This window comes from Misgurnus anguillicaudatus, chromosome 16, assembly GCF_027580225.2.
Source record: "Misgurnus anguillicaudatus chromosome 16, ASM2758022v2, whole genome shotgun sequence".
Taxonomy (NCBI): domain Eukaryota; kingdom Metazoa; phylum Chordata; class Actinopteri; order Cypriniformes; family Cobitidae; genus Misgurnus; species Misgurnus anguillicaudatus.
In genome coordinates, this window is record NC_073352.2 from 22,336,063 (window position 1) to 22,359,884 (window position 23,822).

General features: G+C 37.0%; 1 protein-coding gene across 11 annotated transcripts in view; it reads left to right on the forward strand.

Moving 5' to 3' along the window:
• The window catches only part of diaph2 (diaphanous-related formin 2), a 510,829-nt gene that overhangs the window by 264,893 nt on the left and 222,114 nt on the right, over nt 1-23,822 (forward strand). For all 11 annotated transcript variants that reach the window (XR_012357976.1, XM_073854348.1, XM_073854345.1 and 8 more), the window contains 2 exons: nt 4,959-5,057; nt 13,594-13,688. Coding sequence is in view for 10 of the 11 variants with exons in the window: in XM_073854348.1 (XP_073710449.1) it covers nt 4,959-5,057; nt 13,594-13,688 (194 nt within the window). In the remaining variant the exon portion in view is untranslated. The remainder of the gene's footprint in view (nt 1-4,958; nt 5,058-13,593; nt 13,689-23,822) is intronic.

The following is a 23,822-nucleotide window of genomic DNA, read 5'->3' on the forward strand; positions in this document are numbered from 1 at the left end:
TTTAGCACTTCATTATGATGTCTAGGAATACCACATAATACATCTTTATTATCACTAGTATTCATTTCTGATTTCTAAGATATGACATATTTTACTCTACTTACTAGCTTTTAAAGGTGTGTTGGCATTTTAACCTTTCTGTACACTATCAAAAAAAAACATAAATTTTCTGTCACTGGGGTGGTACCCTAGGGTTCCCTTTTGTACCTTAACAGGTATACTAAACATAATACAGTGTTGTATCTTTTTGGGTGCATTACTGTACTTTAAAGGGACACTCCACTTTTTTTGAAAATAGGCTCATGTTCCAGCTCCCCTAGAGTTAAACAATTGATTTTTGCATTTTGGAATCCATTCAGCCAATCTCGGGGTCTGGCGGTACCACTTTTAGCATAGCTTAGCATAATCCATTGAATCTGATTAGACCATTAGCATCACGCTCAAAAATGACCAAAGAGTTTCAAAATTGTTCCTATTTAAAACTTGACTGTATTACATTGTGTACTAAGACCGATTGAAAATTAAAAGTTGTGGTTTTCTAGGCCAATATGACTAGGAACTATACTCTCATTCTGGCGTAATAATAGACTTTGCTGCCGTACACTGTAAAAAAATTTACAGAAATTACAATGGTATTGCCGCTGGGTTGCCGGTAAATTACTGTAGATTTAATTAGTTATTTACTGGCAAGAGTTTGTTCAAAGTTAAATACATTTTAAATATTAACAAGTCTTTATCTTTACCGAAAAAAATAAACTATACAATAACAGCCTCATGCAAAGCATTCTGTGAACCAGAAATCATCATCAAACTTTTTCATTTTTTTGCTTCAGATTTTGTTTCCCAGAATGTCTTGCTTGATGCTGTTTTTCTAGTTTTATTCTGTAAAGACAAAGACTTGTAAATGTTTAATGTACATTTAACTTTTAACAAAATGTTGCCAGTAAAAAACATAAGTTTAAATCTACGGTAAGTTACCGGCAACCCAGCTGCAAATTTCTACAGATTTTTTTACAGTGTACCATGGCTGCACCAGGGACAATGATGTTATGCAATGCCTGAAAATAGTCCCCTGCTATTAAAAGTTACCAAGGATACAATTTTCGGGCGCTGATTGATATCTTAGTACATGATGTAACAACAGAAGAGATACATTTTACATAGGAAAATTATTGAAACTCTTTGGTCATTTTTGAGCGTGATGCTAACGGTCTAATCAGATTCAATGGATTATGCTAAGCTATGCTAAAATTGTTACCGCCAGACCCGGAGATTGGCTGAATAGATTCCGAAACAATTAAAAATAGGGGAGCTGGAAAATGAGCCTAATAAAAAAAAGTGGAGTGTCCCTTTATGGATCTATTGAAGAGGTGGCGAACGTCGGTCTTGGAGAGCCGCAGTCCTCCTTGATTAGCCTGTTCATGTGTGTTTGATTAGAGCTGGAGCTAAACTCTGGATATTCACCACCCCTGATCTATTGTGTAACTTAAAAGGTACAGTTAACTGTTTTGTACCTATAAAATGGAACTGTTACATAATTGTTCCTTAAGGTACACAATAGGTCTGTAATATTATACCACAAAAGGTGCAATATTCACAAAATTACCCTTAAGCGACAGAAAAGGTTTTGTGTTTTTTGTACCTTTTCTTAGACATTCTCAAGTATTTCAATTGGCCATTGCCACATATGCAAACATGGCCAGTGTTGCACTCTCTAACCCCCCTGGATGATTGCAAAGTGTTTCTTGGAAGAACATTCACACAAATAAAAGCTCAGCAATTGGAAGAAGAGTTTTAGCCTCTTGGATAGGTGGAGGAACACGTCCTGCTCTGTGAGTTGTTTGACTGTGTCAATACTCTAAGCATATTCTAGTGGGTGGATCAAGAGGCTTAGCTCACTTGGCTGTTTTGAATTTTGCCTTATTTTTCTGTAAACTTTTCTCTCTGGCATAAACCAAGGTGTGGGGTGGAGCTATATCCCAACATTTCTCTGATAATGTCTCATTTCCCATGTATGACTGAATCAGCAAGCCTGCAGTAGATAGTATATAAGTATATAGTCGATGATATTCCTACACATGAGCTGTGTCTGTTTCACATTAATCCAGCCCTGCTCCGTGTGAAGAGGCACAGGCCTGGCGGGCTGTGGATGTCCAACAGCTGAACAGCCTGAGGATGTGTGGAGAGCATCCTGCTGAGAGCGTGGGCTACCCAGGTGGGAAAACCAGCTGGTAGAAGTGTGTGACAATGCGCCTAAGGGGGTGATGAGGGTTTTTGAGCCCTACAATATGGCTGAAAGCTGTTTCCTCACCTGCACCCCTTCCCTTAAAAATATAAATCCTTTGGGAATCCCGTTTCCTGATATTTTATTTTCTCTGGTCCTCAAGTTTCCCACAATTTTAGCTTTGTTTTAGTGGGACTCACACTGAGTGAGCTGGACTGAGGCCATTATGTTGTGGAAACATGCCTGTCTCTTAGTGCTGGCTCTTTGAACCCTGGGAACTACTGGCCCATGATGTCATCATTGTGAAACGGAGGCACCCTACCAAATGAGAGGTCTGCTAAAATGGATTAAACTGAAAGAGTCACAATACATTTACATTTATACGTTTGGCAGACGCTTTTATCCAAAGCATCTTACTCCCCAGTCACATTAGCTACAAGCGACAGAGACAGAGCGACAGGCTACCATTCATTTTCAATGGAAGTGGCCGTTCGCCACCGACAAGCGACGAGCTCGCCGCTGCGCGAGCAAGGCGGGGCCAAAATAGACAAGCAGGCTATTTTATGCAAATGATGAGTGACACGTCAAAGCGACTGCCAATCGGAGTGAAGGAGCAGCATGACGTAGGTCTGTGGTCGAGTCTGAGAAAATAATTCAAGATGGCGGAAAATGCGTATTTATGTATATATCTGATAAGTTATATTTTGTTACTTTTATCGAGAAATAAATACTTTTAAATCCAAAAACACTGTTCTTGTAACTTAACAATACCTCTAAAGTGACTTTTGATACCGCTTTTAGAAACTAGCCAAGGAACGCCCATCAAGCGAGTGCGTGTCGCTCGGTGTAGTTCACTTTTGTAGCTAATGTGACTCTAGGGTGACAATGCATTGCAAGTTATACATTTTATCAGTATGTATGTACCTTGGGATTTAACCCATTTGTGCTGCTAACCCAATGCTCTACCACCGAACTACAGGACTACCTGTGGCTCAAAATATATACATGTGTTCATATAATCCCTTAAAGCTGTAGCTTTAGACCACTGTAATCAGCTTGTAAGGTTTATTTATTAGATGCTTAGAAAAAAACATTTTTGGATCTTGGAAAGTCTTGTCACCTATCAAGGTGTTGCATGAATTAATTACCTGTTATTAAGCTTGAGCTTGAAAAACAGACTTTACATCAAGCTCCTACGGCATTGTCAGTGGAGTCATCATCACTTTCAGCCGAAAACAGACACCTATCAGTTCCACGGTGCTTTTGACACAACAGCGAATTGCTTATAACCAGCAGCAAATCCACCTGCTTGGCAAACGCTGCTGCTTTGATAATACCTTCGCATATACAGATTTCTTGGTAGAGGCTTGTTTGTACGAGATTTCCTGCGAGACTTCTATCTTGGGCTTAAATAAATAGCAGAGTTGTGATGATTAGCGCTGAGGTGCGCACCTACTCCCACAAGCAATCTGCCAAACCAGGACTGTCTTTTCACCTGAGTATTACCCAGAATCTCTCGCTCTCACCCTCGGGTCGGTCCCAGAGCTAAGACCTTGATTGCTCTCTAATTTAGTTAGTTAGTAGTTCACTGTGACAACGGTTTGGCCGAGGATTTGCTGACACATTTTTTGTCACTGGGGGACGTTCTGTTTAAACGGGCCTCAAAGGGGAATGGTTGCCTGAATACCAGTCACACATGTACGGCGTTAATTTTAGTTTGCGGCTGTTCCAAGCTGCCGTGCCTTCTCCTCAGGATTACAGAAATAACACAATTATCTCCGTGGCTCTGAGCCGTTGACAGAGCGAGCCTTGTGTTTGTCAATAGCGGGCCCGCAAAATCTTCCTCCAATATACTGTGAGCAAAGCCGTAGTCACGCGCCAATAGTCTCTTTAGCACATAGTTCCTCCGTGTCTCTCTGCCTGATTTTTATCTCTTCATCTCACCTTGTTTAACCTGTATTTCTCCATTGCTTTCCTCCTGTCTTTATTTTTCTCACTTTCTTCCACCCTTTTTATATTCCTCTCGTTTTTATATGTCTTGCTATAAAAAGTCAGCCTGACATGCATCAGTGTCTCGGTATAATCATGACACATCTGCCATGATCTAACATTTCCGTGTCCTTATGCTTTTCACCCTGGATCTGTTATAGAGGTGCCATATGTATAATTACCTTATAGAGAACAACATATGTCATTTTTATTGCTACAGCGGGAGCTCATAAAAAGTGTGTTTCGAAGCACCGAAGTCATGCTTGTGGTTTTGGTAACCCATGTGTTCAAAATAAAATAATTTAGTTCCTCTAAGACAAAGGTAGCAATTTGAGGCAAACATGCTATTGTGTCATTACTATTGTTCATCCTTGAGTATAAAACCTGGCTTTGTAACTTATCCTGCTGTATTTGTTGAAACTATCAATTATGTTATATTATATGTTAAGTCGAATAAATACAAATGTCCCTTAAACTTTGCATTGAAGAAGATATATCTATAGACATTTGACTTTGACCACGAAGAACACCACAGGAACCACATAGCAAACCCCCAGAACATGGCAAAATGGTGTTTGTGCACCAGAAAGTGTGTAGTTAAAATTGATGTATATAATTTTATTGCTTGATGACTAGAATTTGAAAAACCTTGAGCGTATGCTCGCTAAATATTACTGTTGAGCATATGCATTTACAGGTTTGGATAATTAAGGCTCTCACTTTGCTTGTGTCTCTTTGCTTTTAGTGAAAAAGGACGTGGACGAAACAGATGACAGGATGACACAATTCAAGAAAAAAGCAAAAGAGCTGCGAATTCTCGATGCCAAGACTGCCCAGAATCTGTGTAAGTTATCAGCATTCCATATCATCTGTCCCCAAACACCCAGCCAAAAGCTTTTTCTGTTGTAAAAAAAAACACTACATATTTTATTTCAATTTTTTTAAAGAGATAGCTGGATAAATATTCTTGCTTCAAGAATAAGTTCCTCAGTATGCGAGTCTGAAAGTGGTTCAAGCTGCTGAATCTATAGTCACAATGTTGTCAGGGATTGAGTTGCATTTTTCTTCTGTTTGTTTTTGGTTTTCTTGTTTGTATATCATGTCAGCTTTGCAATTCCTCTTATCCTCTTGTATTGTCAAAAAGCATTCTGCAGTCTTTGTTTTTCTGCAACAGGTTCAGGTTTTTTTTTCGATAATGGATTCTCCCCGATTCCTATGATATCAGTTGTACCATAAATACATACTGTAGCTGGAAACAGGAGTAAAGGACCAACTATTTATTTTTGTTTGTTTCATCTTAGCCACAGGGAGGGACAGAGAGGGATTAAAAGCTAAGAAGGCCTTCGGCATGCAATTAAAGTCTTCAGTACTCCAAATAAATATAAAATGAATAAAATAATTACAGAAGTGTTCACACATCCATAATAATTTAAGTTTATAATGACAATAATGGCACACATTAACATCTAAAGTAAACATTCTGTTCCTAAGTATTACAAGAAATTACCAAGAATTCTCTCTTCACACATACAGATCCACAAAATGCACTGCAAAAATAAAAATAATATAAAATAATAATTGAGAAAACATTTTGCATTGTTGTCTTGCAAAAACTAAGCGGAGGTAGAAGACCACCAGTGTAAGATTGATGTTAAAAAATGTGTTGTTTTTATTTGTATAAAAATTGATGTTTTTATATTAAAACTTTTGTTTTCTTTTTAAAGTCATTTTCTTTCAGTCATGGAAGTAAAAATAGCAGGCTTTTAATTGCTGTAAATGTATGAGTAGCTACATGATTAGTGCAATCTCAAAGGATAATTTACAAATATGCAAGAAAAGGTTTGTACTCTAAAAATGCTTTATTTGAAACAAACAGGGTATAAAGAATTTACAAACATGTGAAGAGTTGAAATATTTCAGCACTCGGACAGTGCTGTGTTTTCGTTTTGTTAAAGCATTGCTTAAAAAGATTCTCATCTCACCATATCAAGAGGTACAAAGTCATCATATACAGTAAATCTGTAGGGAAGTATAAAAAAAATTTCAAAATAAATGCAACATTTGTTTAAAGCAAAACATTTATTTACTTACCAGGCTACAGGTGAAGCAGCTCTATACGCCTTCTAACGTCTCTTAATCGCTCTTCATTTATGTCCAAGAGACTCCATAATAATGTTTTAACATTTTAATCCTATAATTTTTCATATTTAAAAACATTTGTGTGCTGGTGCGCATCCATGTGTGTGATAAGCAAATGCACGTAGTTGTCACGTTTATAAGAGCATATTACTAACGTGCCCTTATAATAACAAAAACAATATTTCTCCATTGACTTTAGACTTTATCGCCAGGTTTGGTGCAAAAATTGGTGCAAATGGATTTGTGGCGCTGTACATGAAAATGAAAACCGCGCCAGGCAAAAAAACATTTGTGTCGCACATTGCATTGTGTCAGGTGTATGATAGGGCCTAATATTTGTTTGTTCATTTAATGCTGCTTGTTGTCTTATGTTTGCCAGAAAAGTTGTAAGCCTAGTATTTTTTCATATTTTCACATATTTTTCATATTTTTAAGTATTTTTCATATATCATGTCTAAATCATTGGTCGAGTAACTGTTAAAACAGTGGAATTTAGGACAGCATAACAATTAATCATGATTAATCTATAGCAGAATAAAAGTTTTTAATATATGTCCGTAAACTGTGTATAATACTTATGTGTGTGTGTGTATATATATATATATATAAATATGCACACATACTTGTATAATTTTAAGAAAAAAAATATTTATATATTACGTATTTATAGTTATATATAATATAAATTATACATAAATATCCAAATGTATACACATGTAAACATTTCTTAAATATGCATGATGTGTGTGCTTTTATCTATACAAAGTTATTATACACAGTTCACACACATATATGATGTAAACAAAAACTTTTATTCTGCAATTGATTAATCGCGATTAATCGTAATGCATCCCTAGTTGAATTGTATAGCTAAACCACATAACTGATCATGTTGCAGTGAATGCTGAGAAACTCTAATTTAACATAAAATTTATTCAGATTATACTGTTTGTCAAGTTGGGAAAACTTTTTTGACTAATCTTATTCAATACACACAATAATACATTGATTTTTTTTTAAGTTATTACCTTTGTAAGGAGAAAAGATTTTAGCAGTATGGCAACTTAAAAATACATTTGATGATTTAAAAAAGTTGATAAAGCACTTCTTTGTCTATATTCCACAACTTTGAGATTAGTTGGACTCTGTGCTAGCAAGTGGGAACCAGTTGTTGGTGTCACAGGTTAGGCTTAGCATTTCTTGCTTATCGGCTCTTATCGATCCGCCTGCTGGACCCCCGTGTCATTAAGCGACTCTCCCTCGCTTACTCTATGTCTGTCTCTCTTCCCCTGTCACTCTTTATTTCTTTCCTCTTGAATCTTAAGGGAGAGTGTGTGTATGAATTCATTGTGTTCTCAAGAGTGCCTGTGGCTCTTTGGACTCTGATTGATGAAAGCAGCATGAGAATGCAATTTTATTCTTCTTTAGAAATGTTGCTTTCTTTGTCTTGAAGTGGAGAACACCTTAGATATACAATATCTGGCTTTATGAAATATTCATGACAAATGCTAAAATAACCAACCACCTGAGAATATGTCCCACCGGTGCCTGTTTTCATCCTAGCCGGAAGAGTACTTGGATTCCAATTGAATACATCAATACAATTTGAATAAAGGAAGATTAAGATCCGAGTTTGGCTACAGTGCCGCTCTTGTAGGACATATTGTACACCACCTTATCTGAATGCTTAAACAACATAGATAGAGCTAATAGAGATGTAACTCAATGTCAAAGTGGTTCTTGCCCATGCAGATGCTCGCTAACACGATGCAAAGGTTTTGCTATTACTCCCTGTGATCCAGTGTATAAACATTAGTAATAATAATGCATCTATTTACTGCTCATATAATGAACACATGACATCTGTCACCAATGTCTTAGAAGTGTAGTGGACTGTAAGGTCGGCTTAGTTTCTTTATTAGACTTGGAGCGCATGACATTTTACCTTCATTCACTCGCTCTCTCTTTCTCTTTGTTCCACATTCTCATGCTCTCTCTTTCACTTCTTTACCCTCCCTCTGATGCACCACACACACATCACTTCAGGCTTTAGATTAACTAATGCCAGCACCAAGTGTGGGAGTGCTGTTACACATTCATTTCAGCCACAAATCTGTCATCTTTCACAGAGAAAAAGGAAAGGGGAGGTGGGACAGGAAAGCAGAAAGAGAGAGAGTAAGAGCATTTTAAAATACACTATTTGAAAGGCCACTTTAGATTTATGCTGTATAGTGTTTGCTACATCGTGGTCTTTTAAAGCAATGTCACGATCTAGAGTGTTTTTGCATTGGAAATCATCACATTTGTGATAATGCCCATAGCTGTTTTGTACAATAACATGCTAGCTCAGTTATATATGTACTATACTGTGCACAGAGCTGGGTAGTAATGGACTATGTGAAATCTGGATTACATAATCAGATTCCAAAAATCAGTACTTGTAATTACAGATTCCAAAAATCAGTACTTGTAATTACATTTTAAAATAATTGTAATTAGACTACCATTACTTTTTTATGGATTACATGATTACATATTATTCACACTATGGCAACGATGTTCACAATAGAGGGTTTGCATTGAAGTCACTTTTCCATGTGACCACGCCGGAGTTGGACTTGATAGTGACCCTAGCAACTTGTCAACCCACCTGTGGTCAGTGGATGTTGGCATGGACGATCCATTTAATTATCCTTTCTGTGTTTTTTGATAGTCTCTTTCAAACGATAACTCTGAATTCTTGTTAAATCTGTTAGTACAGTCTATCGCACAACAGCTTTTTTTAATTTAGACGCGTTTTTCCCGTGTTTTCGCTGATTTCACAATGTACACAAATTTTGCCGTTCTGTCTTTTGCCACTCAGTGGGCGTAACCTCAGTCATTTTCGCCAAAGGTGATGTCACGGGCATACCATCTATTTAATAAATCTCCTATTTTTACATCTTACATAATAAATTGACCTACCGCGTATATACGTTTGTGATTGTTCGAGAGGGGGTGCATCACGTGTCATGCCAAAATAAGTGCCTGCTGCAGATGCGTCAAAAGAGTTTATGATAAAAGAGACGTTCCGTTTGCCAGATACTCGCATAATCTCTTGCATAATCAGAGTTTACTGTTAAGGGAGTCTTGCGTTTATTTTTTGAATGTGACCTCTTTATCATAAACGCTTTTGACGCGTGTCCAGCAGGCCTTTATTTTGACAAAACACGTGATGCACACAGGATCTCTCGACACGCAGAACATATTTTGGAAAAGGGAATCACACACGTGACACTCCAAAAACGTATTTTGAATTAGCGCCCCTCGGATGAGCAGTCACGCCCCGCCACTTGTTGACACTAATTACAAAGTAAATCAGTGTTAGTATTCTGAAGTGTTCATACATTGCACTTTAAAAATAAGTTTTTGTTGTTGTTGAAAAATAATTGAAGATTTTTTTTCTTCTTTATATATATTTGAAATCAAATAAGATTTGTCAAAAGTATTCTAAAGTAAATGTAATCCAAAAGTAGTCAGATTACATTACCAACTATGTGTAATCTAAGAGATTATATTACTGACTACAAATTTTGTCATGTAATTCATAAGTAATCTACCCAGCTCTGACTGTGCAACACAGATGCAGGACTTGTGACCCAAAGCACTCTTGTGGTCATGCAATGTTACTTTTTAGTTGGGTAGGGAGAGTACTCACACTCCCAGGTATCTTTTGCTGTCTCTTCCTCTTTCGGTATGTGAGCTGACTGGACAATGTCCGCACTTTCATTTTTGACCATGAAATTGTTTGGTTAAGAGAAGATGCTGAGTTTATTGATGCTGGGGCCCTGTGAGCAATCCTTTACAAACACACAGGCACACACAATATTACACATGCTGTACATGTATCAGAAGGAGTTTTGTGTGGGTAAGGAGAGATGCCGGATACTTTGGATCTGGGGACTGGGTGGGTCTCTGTGTTCAGCTGAAACAATAATCCAGATGACAAGCAGAGGCAGTGAGTCTCATGAGTTCGGCTAATGTAGGAGGAACTAAGCTTTAGAAAGAGCCAAGCAGTCATCCGCCAGCAGGGCTCTGTGCTTCATTAGAATGTTTAACAATCCCAGAAATCAGTTCAATCAGAGTCAATGGTTCAGCTCCACTCCAGATCATCCAACAGGAGTCACATAGATCCCACATCAGCATTTTTTCACAAATCTGGCCCATTTAGTTTTAAAACAATGTGCTGTGTCAATCTGTGGAGGTGGGTTTGAGTATACATAGAGTTTATATATAGAATAAAAAAGCTTTTTCTGTTTAAAAGCATTCAATTTGTCACTCACATTGTATGCGGTGTTAAAACACACAAAGTAAATCCCAGAATCGACGTGTGAGGATTGGATATAAAATGGAAATGAATTATGGGACGCATCTGTCATGGACAAATTTGTTAGAGGAAAAGTTTGGCTAATTCGCTCACTGTGAACGTGTAAACTATGCAAATGAATCAACAGATGAGGCGAAAGCACTTGTCGTCCAATTAAATTTTTTTACAGCAAATATGATAAGTTCTTGCTGGAAGTTGTTAAACTCACCACATTCGGTGACTAACCATTTGTTTGTTTGTTGGCATGCGATGATCTTGGTGATTGGCTCACTTTTCTACTGATGGATGCTTGATTAGCATATCCCTAAAGAGGGACCGGACTTGCTGTAGTTTGTTGCTAGGATAGTTTTAATCCCGGTTGTGTGTTTTGGCACAGTGGACCTGCAGTAAATTTCTTCCTGTGCCATTGTGTCCTATTTTTGCCAGATGATCCCCCTGCTTTGAAATGCCGATCCCTCGTCCTACCTTCATCTCTCGAATAAAAAAGGCACAGAACTCGCTTTTCTCTGAAGAAGCCGACATATTGTCACACGCAGATGGCCGACTAATGAATTGCAGAAAATAGAGCATAGCTTCACAGAGAGTCAGTCAATCAGGCAGTGGGCATGCTAGTTTATTAAATCACTGTTCATCATAAGTTGGACCCGGTTCACCTGAACACCAGAGAGCTAGATGGTAAGGCAGAAGGACCTTAACATTCATTGGCTGATGCAAGACAGACTTACTGAAGGAGGAATTTTATGACAAAAATGCTAATTTAAGAGAACATTACTGAATTGCTATCTTAACCATTTTTTAAAATTATAAAGAAAACACATTTTTCTTAAACGTCAGTAATTAAGTAATACTGGATGTATAAACCTAGAGAAACATTTACAATTCAAGTTTATTTGTACTTTAGCATCTTTTACGATAAATCATAGTAGCTTTTACAAATAATGTGACTCACAAAGCACAGTGAGTGAGATAAAGCCCACAGTAGTAAGAAAAACTAACATAAAAAAGAGATAAACACTATGGGCTCTATTTTAACGATCTAAGCGCAGGGTCTAAATCGCATGGCGCAAGGTCTAAACAGGCGTGTCCGAATCCACTTTTGCTAATTTAACAATGGGAAAAATGGTTTGTGCGCAGAGCGCACGGTCGAAAAGGGTTGTTCCTATTCTTGTAATGAGTAATGGGTGTGTTTGGGCGTAACATGCAATAAACCAATGAGAGTCTTTTCTCTCATCCCCTTTAAAAGCCAGTTGCGCTATGTCTAATCCCCATTTAGAAAGCAGACTTTGTAAACTGAAAAACTAAGCTGAGGAAGAAGACCACCAATTAAGATTAATGTTAAACAATTTTGTTGTTTTCACTTGTATTGAAATTGTTATTTTGGATTAAAACCTTTAAAAGCCGTTTTCTTTTAGTCATGGAAGTAAAAATAGCAGGCTTTTAATTGCTTTAAATTTATTGATATCCAACACCATTTCAAAAATAATTTACAAGTATGTAAGAAAAGTTTTGTGCTCTAAAAATATTTTATTTGTAACAAACAGGAGATAAAGAATTTACAAACGTGCGGAGAGCCATTTCAACACCCGGATAGCGCCATGATTTTTTTTTAAAGCATTACTTAAAATGTTTCTCATCTCACCATATCCACAGGTACAGAGTCATCATATACAATAAATCTGTGGGGTAGCATTTAAAAAAAACATTTCAAAATATATGCACTATTTGCATTTGTTTAAAGCAAAACATTTAATTACTTACCAGGCTACAGGTGAAGCAGCTCTTTACACCTTCTAACGTTTTGTAATCTGTCATCATTTATGTCCAAGACACTCAATAATAATCTCTTACATTTTAATCTTTTAATTTTTCATATTATAAAAAGGGTTGTGTTCTGCTCCGCATTCATGTGTGTGATAAGCAAACGCGCATTGTCGTCCCGTATTACGAATGCGCTCAATAAATAACAAAAACAATATTGTGCCATTGATTTTAGACGTTATACCAAGTTTTAGTTGGTCAATGGCATAGTCTATTTTTGTTGCCTCAAAATAGCAACGCGGCAACAATGCACCTGAACACACCTTATTTTCAGACCAGAACGCAAAATTGGGCGCAAATGCATTTGCTATTTAAATAACGTGGCGCTAAACTGGAAAATGATCATTGTGCCGGGTTGATACTAGCAAAAGACACTTGCGTCGTGCATTGTGCTGTGTGTATGATAGGGCCCTAATTATGAGCGCTTAAAAATGGGGGTCCCTGGACCCCAGTTTAAAACCCCTACTTTAAACTACCTTACCCAGAGGAAGTTACAAGGGTGGCTTTATAAATCTTGTTCTGAATTTCCCAGAACCATGTCAGCTTTTGCTCAACATTGTTTTCAGACACCTTTGATGTTTTAATCTAATGAAATGTTAAGGTAATTTTGAACTGAATGCAGAGACTGTTTCAGAAATAAACGTACAATTACGTTCGGTCCCCTACTGATGTGCTTTAAACCGAATGCTATAAGCTTCATACTATAATTACTGACTATTCTTTCCTCAGAGCTTTGTGTTATCAAATTCAGCCCGTGGTAAAATTGCACCCACAGTTCTCTGCATTTCATCCCAGGTGAAAGTTTAAGATGCTGAATCATTATCCTGCAATAGGGCCTCAAATCTGGGGCTATTTTAGCAGCTTTTATTGTTGCCAGAAAATAGTGTTTCTCTTTCGCTTCCAATTGCCCTGAAATGGAACAAACAATCTAACAGATTTTTACCTTCCACCTGAGACGTTATTGACTGTGTCCCATGGTCATTTCTGAGGGACAGTGAGTGAGCCCCTGCAAAAAGAGGGCCAGAAAATGACTCCATCTTTTTTCTCCCACCAACAGCAATTTTCCTGGGATCATTCCGGCTGCCTTATGAAGAGATCCGGGATATCGTGCTGCAGGTGGATGAAGAGAGGCTAAGTGAAGCGCTAATCCAGGTGAGTTGTGTGTGCATAGGCAGTTTCACATAATGCAGCTTGATCCCCATTTGAAACCTTTATCCGCTCACAGGGTAATGTGTGAAATGCAAACACATACGGCACACAATCACATCCAGGTCCCGGTCTAACACACCTGCACCAAAAATCTTTGTATTTTTGGGATGCTATAAAGAGCTTGTGTGAACTTTTGACATAAATACAGAACATAACCCTGAAACATACATTTGTGCTTAAAGGGGTGGTTCAATGGTATTTCATGCATTCTGACTTATTAACGCAGTTATAGAGTTGTTTCCTCATGCTAAACGTAGGCAAAGTGTCAAAAAAAGCATTTGGGCGTGTTACAGAGTTTTTCTGTGCCGAATGCACTTTGCCTGGGTTTTCGCACAAAACTCGGAAAGTTTTTTTTTCGATTACGGGTCCAGCTGACGTTTCAGAAGTTTCTATACGTATCACTTCTTTTGATGGGCACTTTCACTGGAAAACCCTGCCCACTCGTCAATCAGCGGGAGACGCTAGAACTTAAACATCACATCACGCGACAGCTTTGTTTTTAACTTCAAGACTCAACAATGGCACGGAAGAAGAAGTGTGTTTTTGGATGTAAGGAGAAGAAGGCCAGCTTTATGGAAACAATGGATTTAGTTTATTATCCGGGGTAGCAGCAGAGTTTTGCGTGTGTGTTTGATGCGCTGGATTTCATTGAAAATTCCCAACTGGGTCATGAGCTGTATGCGTTACGTAAGACTTCTGTGTTATGTTGGAAATAGGCGCGTGCATAATATATAAATCATACGAACATGTAGTGAATCATAAGTTAAAAAGTGTTGTATAGTGTTGCATGACTCATGCTTGCTCCTCCCGCGGTAGTAACTCCTCCTTCTTCATTTTTACGTACGTTATCGGAAAGAATCAGTAAAGCTAATCTTTTTTTATAAATCTGATTAAACTAAAGACTCTTTGGAGATATAAAAGATGTAATACTACTCTATAGGTACTACAGATTAATATCAGAAGTGCAGAAACAGCGTGTGTTATGTGAGCTTTAAAGGCGGGGTGCACAATCTCTGAAAGGCAATGTTGACATTTGAAAACACCTAAACAAACACACCCCAACCCCAATAGAATCTGGACCTTCTTTTGATAGTCCCGCCCCACACATACGCAACCCAGGCAACGATATTGGTATTTAGACACGCTCCTTACTGTTGATTGGCTACAAGTGTGTTTCGGTTACTCGGCTCGACTCCCTTTTCCAAAACGTTTTTCAAAAATCTCGCACCCTGCCTTTAAGCCTTTAAGCAAGATGTTCTTGTGGATTGTCTTTAGTAACCTGATTTTCATTTGTGAATCTTCCTGCATTTGTGTTTGCTCAGAGATTTGTCATGTCTACAGGTGGCTGCGTGTGCCTTTAAAAGGCTTCATTAAAAAGGCGCCTTTGATGCCAGACAGACCTTCATTTACCATACTCGGCCTGCTCTCATTCACTTAGGCCGGTGGAAGCTCCACTTTCACTCTCATAATAGCTGCTTTGGGACAAGACTTGGCAAAAGTCCTGCTGCTCCACCCTCCCTCCCACTGGCCTTTGTCTTTCAGGCAAGATTGATGATCCTTCAGGAAGCTCTTCACGCCCTTACTGTCTCAGTGGTTTTTGTTCATCTTAAACGTGGTAATTGCAAATGGCATGTGTTTCCTGAGCTAAAGATACCTCGGCTGTCTGTAAAAGAGTTGATCTCATTTACATTACACCACCATTTTCCTCACGAGCATGCCCCTCTGTAACCCCCTAAGCCTCTAGTGGCTTTTTCTTTGCTGCGAATGAGAATGTTGTGAAAGATTTACTCTATTTCACAATCAACACGTTGGCATCTATTTCTGAGACCACTAGAGGGATTTGCTACTTTTACCTCAATCGTTTGCTTTTTAAAAAAATGGGCAGCTTCTAGCAACGCCATAATTCATTTTTCAAAGCCTGGAGAAATGTGGATGAGATAAGGGTTATTTAGATGTCCTGGTCCACATTGGACTCTTCTTGGCTGTTACTGGGAGTAGAGATGACCTTTAATTGCCAGGTGGTTTTGGCTGGGTGTGGGGCGCCTGAACCGAGGTGGCAGCCCTGTCGCTCTTTACAGAAGCAGAAGAGCTAAAGTGATGACCTTTTCCTGCATTCAGCTGCGCTTTATAGAGAAGACTCATCTGTCAGGTCCACACACCTCCTTTCCTTGTCTCTATTCTCAGGATCCATCCTTCTTTCTCTTGCCCTCTATCTTTTTTTCTGTCTCTCTCTCTCTCTTTCGATCACCCAAACCAGCCTCCTTACATTTATCACCTTCATCACCCCGTCGTCATTTCTAGAACTGAATTGGTCAAGGAATGATATCCCTGACTTCTGCTATATGTCTTTATACAATAATGATGTAAGCTGGATGTTGTATATAGGCTATGCTATGCTGTTGGGATGTTTGTATTGTAGAGGCTTGTGTGTGAGAACATTGCTTTTATGCTCTGCCTTGACATCGTTCACACTGCGTCAATAAGATGTCAAGTCTCAGATCAGAAAAGACAGCCAGATGAGTGTGAATGACCCAGTGGTCACACTTTTGAATCAGACTGGCCAATACATAGAAAACAGTCAAGGAGTTTACTTTGATGGTAGAATATTTAAAAGAAAACCATACATACCATAAATATGTAAAACGAATTGACACTTTACATGATTACAGTATTTCAATGCTTAAATGTAGTAGATACATCATGTAACACTATGTTTTATCTTTTACTTTCAAGAAAACATTATGTTTTCTGTGATAATATGTGACCCTGTCCGTAAATCCAGACTAAAGTCTCTTAATCTAATTATGAGATTAGTCGCATCAGTGTTTCATTTTAATAATTGATTTTAGTCTTTGATATGACTTTACTCAATTAACATTAAAGATATCAAGGTTATATTTTCACAGAATGTCCTTTACATTATGTTGAATGATTTTATGTAGAAAATGGTCAATCTTAAAAAAAATACTTTTTCTCAGGCAGGGTCACATATTTTATACTGTATTTTATAAAGTTATCATTTACATTTAAAGGGGCCATGGCATGAAAATCTGATCCATGTTTAAGTGCTATGATTGGGTCCCCAGTGCTTCTAGCATTCTAGAAAATGTGTAAAAGATAAACCCAGTAACTTAGTTTTGGTAAACCATTCTCTACAAGCACATGAAAAAATTGAAATTTGAAATTTGTCTCTCCTTATGATGTCATAAGGAGCTCTTATTTTAATAATACCACCCCTTAATTTAATTTTCCCCTCTCTATTTTTCTCTCTTATTATTGTTAATATTATTATTTTCTTTTTTTATAATCTTATGCGTATATGTGTAATTATGCTATGTTTTTTGTTTATGGTGACTTTTTAATATTCTGTCAGGGGCTACAGATGATTACAGATGAAATAGCTTGAAATAGATGAAATAGCTTTTTGGGCTAATTCTGGCACATTTACAATTATGTTTCTTAATGTGCATTGTCCCTGTTTAACAAATAAACTAAAAAAAATAATAATAATCCAACCACACACTGCCATTTAGTGCAGAGAAAAGCACAATTGAGTTTTAATTGCAACAAACCACCATCATTGTGATCAGTGTTTGAATTTCATCAGCTACTGTGCATTTTAAAGGATACACCCAAAACGGCACATTTTTGCACACACCTACAAAGTGGCAATTTTAACATGCTATGATAAATTATTTATATGGTATTTTGAGCTAAGCTTCACATATGTGTTCTGGGGACTCCAAATATTTATTTAACATCTTAAAAAGTCTTGTGCCATGGCCCCTTTAAATGTGATTTGCTCCATATTTAGATTTTTTTGGACCCTCAGATTCCAGATTTTCAAATAGTTTTGGCAGTATTTCTGCCAAATATTGTACTATACTAACCAACCATGCATCAAGCTTATGTATTCAGAAAAAAATTACATTTATGACTGTTTTTATTGTTCAGGGTCACATTTATCTGTTCTATTTGGTCAGTGTTCAATGAAAATAATCCAAGATAAAATTGTTTAAATTGGCTCAGCCTATTTAAATGTATCCAAAAGAATGCAATAATATAGAAAAGAAGGCTATAAGTGATGCTAAACAGTCATCTGGCGATGTGTTGGACCTGATTATTTCAATCTACTCCATCCTACTCACATACTTCTCTAGCTCTATCAGTTCATGCGAGTGATGCACAGATCTGTAAACCTCAGCAGGCTTGCCAGCATGTAGCATCCATACAGCAGGCGTGTGAAGCCTCTCATCTAACGCTTGCCTGCACAGCCAAGCACTCAGACACTTACTTTCCATTGTCTGGTGAAAAATGCATCGCCTCACTCAGCCTCTCTCTGACAGGAATGAAGCTTAGCCACTCTTTTTATTTGTATTTTGGCTTGCACCCTCTGTTCTGTTTTTTTTATTTATTTTAGTTCTTGCTTTGTGGATGTCATTTCACATTTTCTCATCACGCAAGCAAAGAACTGCCATCCTAGTTGACAACAAAGAGCCTTCAAAACAATCAGATAAAAAAGCATTTATTATAGTCACTGGTCCAGGCAAAGTTCCCTATGAAAAAGGCAGACGTGCTGACAAAGACCTATTGTAGACGTGTGACACAGACAGGAGAAAGAGATTGAAGACTGCCACGTGCAGAGACCACAGTCCATACGCCTGTTTTGTGTGTCGTTCAGGATGCATACTTCACAGCTTTAGAGATGCCAGGTATAGCCACACTTGGATTTGCTTTGTGTCAACAATGAGGACACAACCTAAATGTTTCTGCTTCATGCAAATCCACTTATAAAGTACTTTTATGCTTTAATTTTTCTTATAATAATACAGGTCACTTATTATCACACACACCACTGACTGGAGCAACTGCATCTTGCTTCTTTACCATAACCAAATATATTAACTCTTTCCCCGCCATTGATAAGTTAACCTTGTCAATAAAGAGTAAACATTTGCATAAAAAAAGTTTTCCTGATGAGGTTTTATGTTTATCTGTAATACCGTGATTATCCACCAGATTACTCACTTGCCTAATTAATAAAAACTGAAGCAAAAACAAATAATTACTAATTTAAACTCTGTGTATGTTTTGATAATCGTTTTGAATCTGAGCTCTAACAAAATTCCTTCAATTTTTTTTTAAATACCCATATAAGCAGGAAATAAAATAGAAAGGATTAAACTTTTTCCCCTGTCTTGTTTCTTTGTTTATTGTTTGTTTGAAAGCAGTGGGTTTGTTCTTTCATTTGATATTCACTCACATAAAGTATTATTAGGAACACCATACTAATACTGTGTTTGACCCCCTTTCGCCCTCAGAACTGCCTTAATTCTCTATGGCATTGATTCAACAAGGTGCTGAAAGCATTCTTTAGAAATGTTGGCCCATATTGATAGGATAGCATCTTGCAGTTAATGGAGATTTGTGGGACACACATCCAGGGCACGAAGCTCCCGTTCCACCACATCCCAAAGATGCTCTATTGGGTTGAGATCTGGTGACTGTGGGGGCGATTTTAGTACAGTGAACTCATTGTCATGTTCAATTGTGCTTGTTGTGGCTTCACAAATGCTTTGCTGCATACCTCGGTTGTAAAGGTTATTTCAGTCAAAGTTGTTCTTCTATCAGCTTGAATCAGTCAACCCATTCTCCTCTGACCTCTAGCATCATCAAGGCATTTTCGCTTACAGGACTGCGGCATACTTGGTTCTTTCCCCTTTTCACACCATTCTTTGTAAACCCTCGAAATTGTTTTGTGTGTAAATCCCAGTAACTGAGCAGATTGTGAAATACTCAGACCGTCCGTCTAGCAGCAACAACCATGCCACGCTCAAAATTGCTTAAATCACCTTTCTTTCCCATTCTGACATTCAGTTTGGAGTTCAGGAAATTGTCTTGACCAGGACCACACCCCTAAATGCATTGAAGCAACAGTCATGTGATTGGTAGATTAGATAATTGCATTAATGAGAAATTGAACAGGTGTTCCTAATTTTTCTTTAGCATAGTGTATGTGTATGTTTATATATTTTTAGAAGAAAATTTTCCTGGAATGCATTTTGTGAAAATCACAAAAAATGCTGGCGGGCAACTTTTCAAAAATAGGCAGGCGGAGAATGAGTTAAAAAAGTCATGATTTTTATTTTATACTTTTTATTGTGACTTTTGTTTACTTTAGCAACACAGTTACATCCCAGCAAGCAATAGCCAACACTTTACCATCTAGGTAAAAACATTTTCTATTTTTTTCTATTAAACTCTATTCTGGACTTGAAGTCAAGCTATGAGTAAATCACTTCTAGCCAAAAGGAACTTGAATGTGGTTACATGTTGTTTTTGCCAAAACAACATACAATATTTATGATATACCATCATACAGTGATTACATAGTGTTTCATTTATGTATTTATTTATTTTTTATTTTTGGTCTTTGGTTAGATGTCAGCTAAATTTTTACTGACAGCCCAAAGTTTTAGCCTAGACGTCTGGCCTGTGTTTGGCGGGCTATAAGACGTCTTTTAAATGTAAAATTTCTTGCTGGGTTATAGGTTTCATTTTAAAAAAACTAGTGTTACCAGAAATTAACTTTTTTTTGACAAATGTAGAAAATTGGGTAATTAGGTTTTAAACAGTACAGTAATTGGATGTTTCCCCAAAAGGACAAAGATTTGTTAATATAATATTTAAGGAACTAAAAACAAATATTTATTAGAATCAGTTTTGGAACCAGAATCATTATATTTCTTAGAATTCCCATCTCTATTCATCAGAGTATTTGTGTGGAAAAAAGTATGCCGGTATCCAACTCCTTCAGGAAAATCTTTTTAGATTTTAGATATCGCTAAGTCTATGTAATCACTTTAGACAATAATTAAAGGAACAAATACAAGGATGGCTCATTCACTGCCGGGGAGTCAGTATCTTAAGTTTGCATTCTCCAGTGGCAACTCTCCGAGGCCTTCTGGGAAGACTTTAATGCGGGGATAGTGGTTTTTGGTTCAATGCCCTTGCATTGCTAGTGCCAAAACCACATTGAAGCCAAAACCCAGAAACAATGCAGATATCATTAATAAGCTCTCATAGGGTCTGTCTCTCACTGAAATAATGCACCAGTGGCATTATAGCATGCTGAGGATAGGACAATATAAAATCAACATTCAGTGTGAATTAACAGACCACACTCCAATCACAATGCACTGATAAACAAAGTAACAGGGGATAAAGTGTTCGTAAGCAATTTTTCTACAGTCTGGTCATGTGCAGAAAACATCCGCCTACCCGATCACCACTCGTTCGTGGATGGATTGTTTATTTATTTTTGAATTATATCTCATGTGCTCTCCTGGCAAGGGTTGTACTTAGGCACTGTACTGCCCCAGAGCAAAAATATCTTTTGAATTCTAATAAGCTTTTCCATCCACATCATATTCAAGATGGACTCAACCTTTTGCGCTCCACACATAGCACTATCAACCGGGTGCCGTGTAATGAACGCTAATCGCTTTCATTTGAAAATGACCCTCTGCACGTCTCATCTAAGCTCACACGCTCTCATTACAGCAGGGCTAACCTCAACTCGACTCAGTTAATCTGTTTAGTGAAAGGCCCGAAGAAAATAGCATTGCGGGCTTTGATAGTTCTACACTGGCTTTGACAGATCTTTCTTCTTTTTGAAGATCACTGAAATATCAGTGTATCTGTAATTGAGCAATTTGTTAAATACTGCATTTAAGACTTGGGACGATAAAGCACTGTTAATTGCTATTCAGATCTCTACACTTATTAGGTTTGCAGATGGCTGTGTAAAATGTAATTAATGCATGTGCTGTATTCAAAGACTTTTGCTAATCACACAAGATGTGATTTTATTACTACTTATGCTGCACTATTTGTATATAATGTACTGTAACCTACATGAATAAATTATCAAATGTAAAATTAATTTAACTTAATTGCATGGTATGACGGTCTAAATAATGTGTAAATTGTTGTGATGTATGTGTCATATTTTTGATTCAGCTGTTACTTCAGTAATTATCCGGAATCAATCCAAGTGAAAATATATGAAAGGTATTTGCTAAAAGTATATTATTTTAAACCGCCTCTCATTATATTAAGCAAACAAAAAATGGTAATTTTAATATTGCACTTGCAATGGAAATATGACGACACTGATTAACAGAAAAAAATCAACGTGTCAATGTGAATACATTTCAACAGTACAAATTAGTTTGACTTTTTTATTACAGTTATTAAGCACATGATAATTGTTTGCATTATTATTCAACTCCCTTAAGTCAGTATTCAGTAGATGCACCTTTTGCAGCAATTACAGCTTCGGGTGTGCGTAGATACACTAGCTCTCAACTAGCTTAGCTAATTATTATTATTTTATTTTTTTTAGGATAAATGATTGTATTTAGTTTGCTTTTCCTTCTTTGTTATGCAGTGGCTAAAGGTTGATTGAAATTGTGCTTTAAAACAACAGATACAATTGGTTTACAGCTTTCTTAGACACTGTCTGTGGTCAAGTATATGTTATCATTAATGTTTGAGGTCTAAATCGGTGTTAGTCAGTTGGCTGGTCTGTCTCTCATAGTGCACTCAGACTGTCTGTACGTTCCTCAACCCAGACTGCAGACACCCCAGAGGTTCTTTAAGTTCACTCTTAACACTACCTATTACCGTTCTATATACTAATCGTCACCAAGATTATACCTGCCAGTTACTGTCAAAAGATCTCTCTCCTCAGTGGTACTGCACGTAAGGAAATTTATATATATATATATATATATATATATATATATATATATATATATATATATATATATATATATATATATACACTCTATAATATATAATTTTTATCTATGTAATACAAATTGTTGATGACTATGTTATTTAAAGTGCACCTATTTCATTGTTAAAAACAACATTATTTTATGTATTTAGTATAATACAATGTGTTTGTGTGGGATATGATTAGAAAAACACATTACTTTCCACATACCGTCCTTCCTCAAACACATTGATTTTGTACAAAACTCATCGATCTGAAAAGCGATGTGTCCCTGACTGGCCAGCTAATCAGACAATAAAATCGTAAATCGGACAATAGTTGCTCTTTAACATCAACTCAACTCTTATTGACAGCCATTTGCTTGTTGTAAAAAAAACTTTAAAAATCTTTCTGTTTCTGACTGTTTTATTTATTTATTGTCCCTTTTTACCTTTTTGATAAAAAAAGATTATTTTTATATATTTTGCATATTTTATCATTTGAACATTCTACAGTATATCGTCGCTGCCCGATGAAACTCACATATGTCCAAAACGGTTACTTTTCAGGAAGTGAAAAAAAACACCGTATTTCAAAAGCAGTTGAATGTAGCGTTGTCATACTTGGTACGGCATCTTTACATGTAACCATATTTTTGCCAGTTTAATGATATAATCCACATTTGACCAAAATTGAGTTTAAATGGACATACGTGCATATTTTTCAGTAATGGTGGTCGATACGCGTTCTTCCGATCATTAATTACAATGGCCAAGTCGCGTTTTATATTGACAGATAAATACGCTCAGTTTATTAAATAGCATATGTCTTAGTTAAATACGCTTAGTTTATGTATTAAATGTCTCTTGCAAGCTATGAAGGGACAATGAATCAATACACTGACATGGTAATGCTAGACAGCAGGGGCGTCAGTTTGTTTTGAAAAGTGGTGGGAAAAGATCAGATAAAAAAACATTACTGCAGGAAGGGAAAATATTGAATAACAGCGCATCAAAAATGGGCATAGCGTTGGCCAGTTAACAACAACAAAATACTCAGCATAAAACCCTCAACAATGTCGACTGCACATGTAACCGTCCCTGCAACACCAGCTCAACCGAACAGTGCCAAAGCACCATACCGTAGAAAACAGCAGCGCATTTAGTCAATTATAATGAATTTCATTACATATGTAAAAGAAAACACACCATAAGCATACAACGCAACATATGTGACCCTGGACCACAAAACCAGTCTTAAGCATCACTTGATTTTTCAGAACATTTTATCCAAAT